The 10,964-nt window shown below is 42.8% G+C and overlaps 1 protein-coding gene across 1 annotated transcript; it reads left to right on the forward strand.

Annotated features, from left to right (window-relative positions):
• Positions 1–2,215: 2,215 nt before the first annotated feature.
• gucy2d (guanylate cyclase 2D, retinal) lies at positions 2,216–9,721 on the forward strand (the record flags this gene model as incomplete). The annotated part of the gene is made up of 18 exons (XM_083986575.1): positions 2,216–3,095; positions 3,221–3,522; positions 3,624–3,993; positions 4,103–4,187; positions 4,266–4,377; positions 4,510–4,629; positions 4,746–4,826; positions 5,073–5,249; positions 5,349–5,505; positions 5,607–5,756; positions 5,993–6,141; positions 6,284–6,447; positions 6,971–7,163; positions 7,432–7,606; positions 8,197–8,295; positions 9,196–9,290; positions 9,408–9,490; positions 9,637–9,721. 18 exons carry the CDS (start codon positions 2,216–2,218, stop codon positions 9,719–9,721), a joined length of 3,477 nt encoding a protein of 1,158 aa, XP_083842701.1.
• Positions 9,722–10,964: the final 1,243 nt, after the last annotated feature.

Genomic DNA, 10,964 nt, shown 5'->3' on the forward strand with positions numbered 1-10,964 from the left:
TTAATTTTAAAATGCTGTAGGTGTGAAAATGTTTCCAGCTGCAGCAGCATCTGTGTAGAGGACAAAGGATGCCTCTACTTTCACCTTCTTGTTCATCTCCGCCAGGCCTCCCTCCCCCCCTCCACACACACTGTTCCCACACTAGTATGGATTAAAAGCTAAAGAGGGCTGAGAAGTCAAAGCTTGCCAGTCTTTCCCTCTCTTCCTTTTCCCTTACCTGGTACCTCTCCACTGCTCTCTGCCATATCTTTTTTTTTTTTAACCAAACCATACTCTGGATCAAGGTTGCACCTCTTCTCGCGCATCCTCCCTCGCTCTTTGGTTTTAGGTGGGTCCCAGTCCAAAACAGGGACAGAAAGAACTAAAGCAAGACTAACCTACTGGAAATGTGCAGCTTTAGTACTTTTGGTGCTCTCTTCGAGGAACTTGGATGCAAGAGGAGATGATTTGACTTTATTTTTCTTTTTTACTTTTCATCCTGTTTGGATTACCTATGGTATTTTTTCACAATAAAAGACCAAAGGTAACAGCTCCTGCCATAAACCTTTGTACACTTAATCCACCTGGAGTTCGGATATTTGGACGGTGCTACTCAACAACAGGCAACACTGACATGGCTCCTATGTAGAAACTGCTCCAGGTTAGTTGTTTCCTATTCATATGTTTTATTTAATTGCCTTATCTGTTATATTGCTGCGTCTTTGTTCATGTTAACAGCTAATTTACTGTTCTAACAGTAGTGCAAAATGTGTAACTGCTGCAACACCACAGGTCGATTAATCGCTTCAGTAAATTACTATAGATTTGAAATCATTCCTCTATTTAGGAAGAGCAAAGAGGGTGTTGGGGGATTAACATAATTTGACCTATTTTTTATTTCGAGTAAAGGACAGGGCCAGAATCTTCTAGTCACTGTTCCTCTTAACCTATTAGCAACTGATAAGCCAGTGTCAGTCACTCGACGAGGCTCGTTGCCTGCTACAGTTCAGCTTGAGGACAGAGAAATGAATCATGAATCAGGCTCTGTGGCTCTGTTGTAAAAATTAAACTCACAATGTCCTCAATTTTAGCATGAGGTGAAAGTAAAATTTTGTCAGGTTGCTTGGACCTCTTGCTCAGCTGAGTATGGGCAGCCGTTTCTAAGAAGTGAAAACCTGAACACAGAATGACTTATCGGCTGTATATATTTACAACTCTTTTTTTATTTATTTTTTAAGGTAGGTTTTTACAACATGAAATCCTGTGAATTGCCAGGGGTGGATCATGCAATTGGTGACTCATGAAGTTTTGGTGGAGATAATCTGAACAGCAGGATAGTCACAGCAGCTAAATCTTCACAAATTGGTGCATCTCCAACTTAACAGTAGAGTATTATACAGAATAAATGCTACTTGCTTGTTATTTTTTCAGTTAAATTGTTTTACAGCATTTAAGACTCCAAAATCAATTAATGATTTGAGATTGAGAGAGTCCATCTTTTCTTTCTCTTAACTAGCTGAAACATCAGTGTCAACTTAATCTGACTGTCTTTTATTTTGGACAAAAAGATCATACGAACTGGTGACCTAGTGAATTCCTGGCAGCTGATACAAATTTAGATGTAGATTTCCATAATCTGAGGGGTGAAGTGGAGGAATCATCCTCAAACGGATAACTAACAAGAGCTCAACAGATTGGTCTTAGAGGGGAAAAAAGATACCAGGACCAAATAAAGACATCAAGGCCAGATTTAGCCTGCACGTTACCTGGCACTTCATCTTAAATTCCTTGACCCTTACAGTCATAATCAGCTTGCTACACACATGCCATTAATTCTCCAAGGGACAGTGCTGGCACTCTGGGCACCATGTCCTTAGTAAGACAGATGGATGGTGATTAGATGCATGATCACAGTCTTCACAGAAAAGACAACTCGGCAAGATATAAATGAGGTCAGGGATCATGTCTGTATCCTCAGAAGCTCTTGCTTGCACCACATATGCATTATTGTTGTTATTGTGTCAATTTCCTAATTAATTTCACCTTTTGCTTTCATTTTCTGGAGGCAGTGATGGCTCGGGGATGTATCATCGCCTGTCCTACTTTGGACTAGAGGCCTGCTCAGTGCCACGGGAGACAGTCCCATCCACAAAAGACACACTCACTGTCACACTCGTTACTGTAAACTCTCCACTACTCTTCTGTGTTGAAAGCATCAGAGTAGCTGTGTGAGAAAATGGCAAGTCACAGAGACCTTCGCTTCCTGCACAAACTGTCCTACCACCCACGATGGCAGCATGACTCAATAAAAGTCAAGAGGAAAAGACTTACAAAGGTTGATCGGACAATGGTTACAAACAGCTGCAGTGGGTATAGTCTCTTAAATTCATCACCATCATCATCATTGTCATCAAGACCAATGTCATCAAAACCACAGTTGCCATCATTCCCTATGCGACGCTCTGGGAGCTGGTGGGGGTACCGGTTTCTTCTGTCCTTAATCATGCTCACATTTATGCCCTCTCAAGCCTGGGGAACCACCTTCAAGGTGGCCCTGGTTGGACCCTGGACCTGTGACATCTTATATTCTAAAGCCCTACCTGACCTGGCAGCCCGACTCGCCACAAGCCGCATAAACAAAGACCCCCACCTAAAGAAAGGCTACTGGTACGACTACACGCTGATCAACGAGGACTGCAAGTCATCTCGTGCTATTGCTCGCTTCGGTGAGCTGGATGGTTACGGTTCTGCTTTCCTCGGCCCCGCCAACCCAGGATACTGCTCCTCAGCTGCTCTGTACACTAAGGAATGGGATGTTGGGATACACTCCTGGGGTTGCCTCAAACCCAACATGCACAAAGGAGGGATGTACCCCACCTTTCTGAGGCCACTGCCGCTGTCCTCCAATGTGCTTTTTGCTGTGTTGCGGTTCTTCCGGTGGGCCCATGTGGCCATAATCTCAGAGGAGTCAGACGTGTGGGAGGCCACAGGGCAGGAGCTGGCTTCTTCGCTGAGGGCTCTTGGCCTACCTGTCAACCCTGTAGTTACTATGGAGACGGACAAGGATGGGCCCCACAGAGCCCTGACAAAAGTGCGAGAAGCAGACCGGGTCAGAGGTGAGCTGCAGGTTTAGAGTTGTTGATTAGATAGATCGAAATAGAGAGAACCTCCACATGGCTTTATTCCACAAGAATCATGCACATGCATATAAATGAGTTTTTAAACCCTCTTATCTCTACAGTGGTCATCATGTGCATGCCTAGTGTCCTGATCGGTGGTCAAGCCCAGTACCAACTTCTGACTACAGCGCTGTCCATGCGTATGATCGACCGTGGCTATGTTTTCATCCCCTATGACACCCTCCTATACTCACTACCCTACAAAGATACAAATTACTATGCTCTTGGCAATGACACCAACCTGCGGAAAGCCTTTGATGGGGTACTCACCATCACTATGGACTCTGGAGAAAGAAATTTCCACGAGGCCTTCAGAGATGCTCAGAAGAACTATGAAATCCGCAGCAGCACCCCACCAGAGGAGGTGAGACAAAAAAATTGGACAAATCTGGAAGAAGCCGAAAAATAAAGGTTCTTCTAGACATATTTGGATCTTAATCATGTCATCTCTGTCTCTTTTGCTAGATCTCTCCATTCTTTGGCACCATCTACAACATGATGTATTTCATAGCAATGGCTGTGGAGCAGGCACGTGCCAAAGGAGGCCGCTGGGTAACTGGTCACATCTTGGGCAACAGTGAGGGCGGCTTTGAATTTGAAGGCTTTAACCAGCCCTTGAGGGCCGGCAGAAATGGTGAAGGCATGCAGGCTCGCTATGTAGTGCTGGACTACAGTGGCATGGGCAGCACTCTCTACTCCACTCATGTCCTGGATGCATCTCATACAGATGGAAGGACCGGGAACTTGAAGTATCTCAAATCGGTCCATTTTGCTGGCAGCACGCCCTACACGGACTCAGGCTGCTGGTTTAGCCCCTACTTTGCCTGTTCTGGAGGTGAGTGCACTACACAGTACACCAAAAAGCTGGTATAATGTGTATTTCTGAATTCAGGGATTTCAAACTGTCTAACTTTGTATTTTCTTCTCCTTCTTTCTTACTAAAGGCATGGACTCAGTCACCATGTTCTTCCTTTGCCTTCTGTTATTTGCACTGTTTAGTGGTGGAGCTGGGTTCCTCTTTCGTCTCAAGTATGTAGTATGTCAGAGGTTGATTTATCACCCAGTGCAGTCTTTTGTAGTTTTTTACAATGAATTGTGACTGTTTAGGAAAAGTGGGCGGATTGGGTTCAGCGTTGGAGGTGGTGGTAACGGTGGATCAACAAAGATAGTCCTGACCCTGGATGACTTGGTCTTCATCAACACTCAAATCAGCAAAAGGGTTGGTTCTGTCTTTAATCAACATTGACAGTATTCTTCTCTCATGCAATACTTTAGAAGTATGTGTTGTTAACCTGTAGGAAACGATCTCCTTTAAGCTGATCCGTCTTATTTGAACTGTGTGTGTGAGCAGAAGCTGAATGATGAAAGTATCATGAGAAGCCACCTTGACATAAAGACGCCTCTCCACTCGGTGTCGGGGCGAAGCTACCTGGCCTCAACTCCAGACAGCTCCAACGTTGCCGTGTTTGAGGTGAGATGAGTTACGAGACAAGACACATTCAATAAACTCCTCTTCATCAATTTGGAGTTCATGCCCATGCATATTATTGGCTTCACAAAGACTGTGTCGTGTTTTTTACCTCCCAGGGCGACTGGGTTTGGCTAAAGAAATCTCCCAATGGATCAGTATCAGCTGTCAACAGCAGCACTGAGGGTGTCTTTGTCAAGGTAAGTGTGTGCGTGAGTCATTGTCATTCATGTTATTAGCGCATCATAGCCACAAACCATAAAATACTTATTAGTCTGGATCTGTGATGTGTTTGAAAATGCTGTAGGAAAGGACAAATAATTGGTTGTCTGAATTTGAAATGGAAGATGTTGCAAAACTCCTGACTCCTTTGACCCGGGCCAGAAAAAATTTGAAGTTAGACAAACTTCACAGCTTTGATTATTTTTGCGTTGTCTTCCCCTCAGCTCAGAGACATGAGGCACGAGAACCTCAATCTGTTCCTGGGAATGTTCTGCGACTCTGGGGTCTTTGGTGTCGTGACCGAGCACTGCTCCAGAGGCAGCTTGGAGGATCTCCTCAGCAATGAGGAAGTGCGTCTCGACTGGATGTTCAAGTCGTCCCTGTTGATGGATCTGATACGAGTAAGAAAGACCAACTCATATTTCATATCCTACCATGTGTTTTTCTGCTATTATTATTATTTTAATTATCTCTCACACATTTCTACAAACTGTCATCAGGGAATGAAGTACCTGCACCATCGTGACATCATCCATGGGCGGCTCAAATCCCGTAACTGTGTGGTAGATGGCCGCTTTGTGTTGAAGGTGACCGATTATGGGTTCAGTGAAATTTTGATTTCCCAAGGCATTGATGGTGATGAGGAAAAGCCTGAGGGTGAGTTTATGAGCATCCACCGGCCACTTAAGTGTTTGTGCTTGTGCGTATGTAACATTTCTTGGTGTAATAACACCGGTGCATGTTTTTCCATTACAAAGAGCTGCTTTGGACGGCTCCTGAGCTGCTGAGAAGTTCTAGTCTGAGGAGGAGGGGGACGTTCTTCGGAGATGTCTACAGCTTCTCCATTATTATGCAGGAGGTCATCGCTCGCTGTGCACCTTTCTGCATGCTGGACATGCCTCCCAAGGGTGAGAGAAGCATTAGTAACCCTAATCTGAATCTTTTTGGTAAATACGCTTTAGGTTTTTTTTTTTTTAATGTTTATCCCATCCTCTATGCTTCTTCACCCACACTGCCCACAAAACTAAATGACAAATGACAAATATCACAATTGTTGCTGAAAGTGCTGTAACATGTTTGCAGTGAAGTTCACTGTTGTCTGTCTATCGTCTCTGTGTTCTTGCTCATGTGGATGCGTTGACAGAGATTATCAGCAAGGTCAAAGAGCCTCCTCCTCTGTGTCGACCTACTGTGTCAATGGACGAGGCCCCGGTGGAAGTGATACAGGTGATGAAACAGTGCTGGAGCGAGGAGCCTGACAAGAGGCTAACCTTTGAGGATATTTTCAAACAGGTAAAAAAAAAAAAAAAGACAAAAACACTGAAACAGGCCCACTCTACCTTATTCTATATAGTAGATTGCTCTTTAGCTGAAGATCACATTTCTGTTCTCTCTCTTTCCTTTTTATTTATTTATTTTTTTTAACACCTGACAGTTCAAGAGCATCACCAAGGGGAAAAAGACCAACATCATCGACTCTATGCTGCGCATGTTGGAGCAGTACTCCTCCAACTTAGAGGATCTGATCAGGGAGAGGACAGAGGAGCTGGAGGTGGAGAGGCAGAAGACTGACAACCTGGTGGCTCAGATGTTGCCCAGGTTAGTGTCCAGCTATTTTCACTCCAGCCATATAATCCCTTGTCTGCACCCACAAACACACAGTACAGCAATTAGGGTTGATGTGCAGCACTGGCCTGTGGCAGCCTGTAGGGCATCAACACATTTGGACAAGAAGGGGGAAGCAGAGCTGAAGTTGGTGCAAACCCAGACATACAGTAGAGGTCTCAGTGTTACAGAGATGTGTGTCAGTATGTGCAGCATGTCAGCAAGGACACTCAAGGGTGCTTTTCATACTAATTAATATTTTATTCAATAATCTTAACACCACATAAAAAAAGAAAAAAAAGAATGCACCCAAAGAGAGGTGGCTTTCCAATATTTTTCTGCTAGCTGCATTTTGAAAGGAGAGAGCCACAGTGTTTACTCTGTATACCATGTCTCAGTCCTGCTTGTCACTTTGCATGTTTGCAATAATAACAGTTTGGGAGGAGATCTTAAAATGACATCTTGTTAATCTGGTGTGAAAATCCTGACTGCCCTCCACTTATCCTCCTCCTCCAAGGACTGTGGCCCAGGCCCTGAAGACAGGGAAGCCCGTCAAACCCGAGCATTTCAGCGATGTCACTCTGTACTTCAGTGACATCGTGGGTTTTACCACCATCTCAGCTCTCAGTGAGCCCATCGAGGTGGTCAAATTACTCAACGACCTCTACACACTCTTTGACGCTATCATTGGACAGCATGATGTCTACAAGGTGAGTATTGGAGGGCTCTATCCATTGCATCTTTCTTTGTATCTGTCTTTTTATATTTTGTGTCCATACATCCACAGATATCAGGCCTGGACTACTCTGTTATTGTTGCTCATGAATCTGATCCAAATATATATACTGTGAAGTCAATTCCCACTTCATTTCAATGTTTTGCATACACTGTTTATGAAGGGAGTGCCTTTCTGTCACTTTGCAGTATGAAGCATGTTGAGGGAGGAATGCCAAATAATATCAGCTCTTATTTCCTTAGGTGGAAACTATTGGTGATGCCTACATGTGCGCCTCAGGAGTCCCCAACAGGAACGGCAACCGTCACGCAGCTGAGATGGCCAACATGTCTCTGGACATCCTCCACTGCATTGGGACCTTCAAGATGAGCCACATGCCTGAGCTAAAAGTCAGGATCCGTATTGGCCTGCACTCTGGTGAGCATTATGTTCGCCCTTTTCAGCTCTTTAGTATGATTATATACAGTAGTAGTGTTGCATGCGAATAATCGTGTCCTTTGAAAGTCACATATAATGAGCAAGATAGCATGAAATAGATGTAAATTACATTTCAGAGAGAGTAAAAGTGAATTTGTTGCAGAGGAAAAAGAAAGCAGGATCTCAAGCTCCTCAGGCACAGAGGTATTTTTACCTCCTTTATCCTCGTCCTCGTCTGGAACTTATTCCTGGAACAGTGAAACGCTATCCACTTAGGACACTGTCATCCAATTAACACACAGCATACTCTGGATTTCTAACTGTATTCTATGAATTTCTTAATGCACGAAAGTAACAGGAATTGTGCACTGTTGACAAATTGCTAGGACATTGTGTGAGTCTGCAATAGAAAAAAACATTAACAACAACAAAACAACGGGGAGAAACTGTTCTTAAAACTCTGAGTTGTCAGAGTTATAATCACATGACACATTTATGTTTATGAAATGACAACTCACTCAACAAGTGTCCTGTTCAAATCCCACCCCTGCACCCTCTAACATCTGTGTGTGTGTCTGTGCTCTTTGCAGGCCCAGTTGTAGCTGGGGTGGTGGGTCTCACTATGCCTCGGTACTGTCTCTTCGGAGACACCGTCAACACAGCATCTCGAATGGAGTCCACAGGGTTGCGTGAGTGTCTCGTGTCTTACTGATCACACAAACCAGTCAGATCTCCGTTTATCTTCTTCTTCTTCTTCTTTAATTGACATGGTGGTTGAGTGGACAGGTGTACAGCAGTTTGTGTGCATGCTGCTTGAGGCTAAACAGGGCTTTAAGTGAACAGTCCTTATAAATCCTTTAAGACTATCAGCAGAATTAGAGGCCAATTTGAAGTTTCAGTGTAAATGTCGTCAGTGACCCTTGCCTTGGTTACCCTCTGCATGCTGTATAAATTACATATAAACTTAAATATTAGTCACTAGTACAGTTCACTCACATTGAAAAATAAAACTCTCACATTCCTTGGAGATACTGTAGAGAACAAAATAATTCAACATTACTGGCCAATTTAAATCATTGTGTCTGTAATAACAGTTATGCATTTATTCATGACTATAATGTACAATATCTTGTAATTCAGAGCAAAGTAATAATGGGTTCTCTACTGCCACCAAGTGGCTCAATACCAGCAGGACAGCCTGAATGTCTAGAGCTCCCAGAGTCTGAGACATCAAACCAAAACCTTTAAGCCAAATTAGAAAAATGCCTGTGCACAGCGAACAGTCGAGGTGCTGGTAGGGTTGCGTAAAAGTACAAAGAATAGAAAGAAAACCACAAAATGTGGCAACATACCGCACACTAAGACTGTATGGAGGATCCATGATTTATTAAGCAACGTGTTTCGCATCAAGGCTTCTTCAGGCTCGTGTTTGGAGCCTGAAATGTTGCCACATTTTGTGGTTTTCTTTCTATTGTTTGTACTTTAAGCCAAATGTTCACACTAAAATGCAGATTTTACGTACCTGATGTTCAGACCGTTTCTCCATGCAAATGTTGAAAATATTTTTTTTTCTGTATTTGCTATTGTAGCTTACAGAATCCATGTCAACCAAAGCACAGTTGATGTCCTGAACAGTTTGAAGCTGGGATACAAAATCGACACCAGAGGAATGACAGAGTTAAAGGTAAGTAAAGGATGAGTTACCCCCTCATAATATACACAGAAGATAGATATGCAGTTCCTACTATAGCACTGGCCATGTAATAGTAGCAAATATTTGCTATTGATTGTCTATTTCTAGGGAAAAGGTATTGAGAACACCTTCTGGTTGGTTGGGAGGGAAGATTTCGACAAACCTTTGCCTATTCCTCCAGACCTTCAAGGGTAAGAGAGTTTCTTTACTTCTTCAAACACGCACAGCCTACATGTAATACTGTGTAATTTTAGCCATTGGTATGGTATGGATGGTCTGTCTTGTTCTGCTCTGTGTCCCAGTTTTTGGTACATATAACCTGTATTTCTCATTCCAGGGGTAGCAGTCATGGAATCTCTTTAGATGAGATTCCTCCTGACAGAAGACAAAAATTCCTGGACCGACAGAAGACGATGGGCTAGCCCGACGTTTAGACAAGAGTATTTTTTTTTCCAGTGAGAGAAAATACATGAATGTGTCTGAATGAAAACTGAACAGTGCTAAATGCTTAAATAATACAAAATCGACTATCATGTGCACTCAAACAAAATCCCTGCACCAGTGAGTTGGAAATTCATGGCCTGGGTGTGTCAAAATCATTTATAGACCAAAATGATCTTCCTTGGCGGTCGTCGCTCTCTTCATTCATAGTTTTAACACATCGGTGCCATGATCAACCCTGGCGGCACCAACATGCAAAAAAATGCGCCATGTTCATTCAACAGTTGTTTATGCTGTATATATAAACACACAGCATAAATATGTACACCATGGTTGATTTACAGAGCCAAAATATGTTGTCTAAGAACGTGTCAATCGCCCAACAAGAGGCGATTATGATGGAGGAGTCTACAAAAAGGATCTACAGTACCACGTGTGATACTGGTGTGCACTATGTATCTGCACTGATCATTGTGCTTTGTAGAGACATTGGAGAGATTTTATAATCAGCACCCTGAGGCTGGAGGCTATTACTGCTGGACTAGTCATCTCAGGTATAATAGAGTCTATGCTGTACTCACTTTAAAAGCATTAGCCTTTTTAGAACAACAACACAGAATTAATACCTTCTCACAGTAATTTCAGCTGGGAACACTAGACATGTTAGTCAGGGTCGAGAGCTCAGGTCAAGCATAGCTGTGATTTAGCTTTTGTAGCGCAGCAATGTGGTTATTCACTCATTTGACAAATGGAGCCATATCTAAGCATCTGCTTTGTTTAGTTAATATTAGATTGAATTATGAACATATGTTAGAAAAGAACAGCAACTTTTTGACAACTGGGTGGAACACATTTCTGTGACAGGCCTATTAGCGTTAAATAACTTTTTCCTACGGTAATTACAAAAATACAGATTGAAAAACAATGCAAAGCTGGAAATAATGAGTCAATTCTGACATTTGATAACAAGCCATTTTTTAAAAACTTACCATGGGACCTACATGATACTGACTTATTGCAGAGTAGCATCTTAAGTATTTTTCTTCTCTTCCTAATGATGGCACAATGCTACATACAGTATGTATTGTTTTTTAACAATGTGTGTATTGCTTTTAACATTATTCTGACATTTTCTACCAAAACATAGAGGATGTACACAACATGCAGGCAAGCCTCAGACTATTGCTCGTGAAAGTAATGCGTTGTCATAATAGGTTCACCCGC

The sequence above is a fragment of the Trachurus trachurus genome (genome assembly GCF_905171665.1).
Source record: "Trachurus trachurus genome assembly, chromosome: 14".
In the NCBI taxonomy this organism is placed as follows: domain Eukaryota; kingdom Metazoa; phylum Chordata; class Actinopteri; order Carangiformes; family Carangidae; genus Trachurus; species Trachurus trachurus.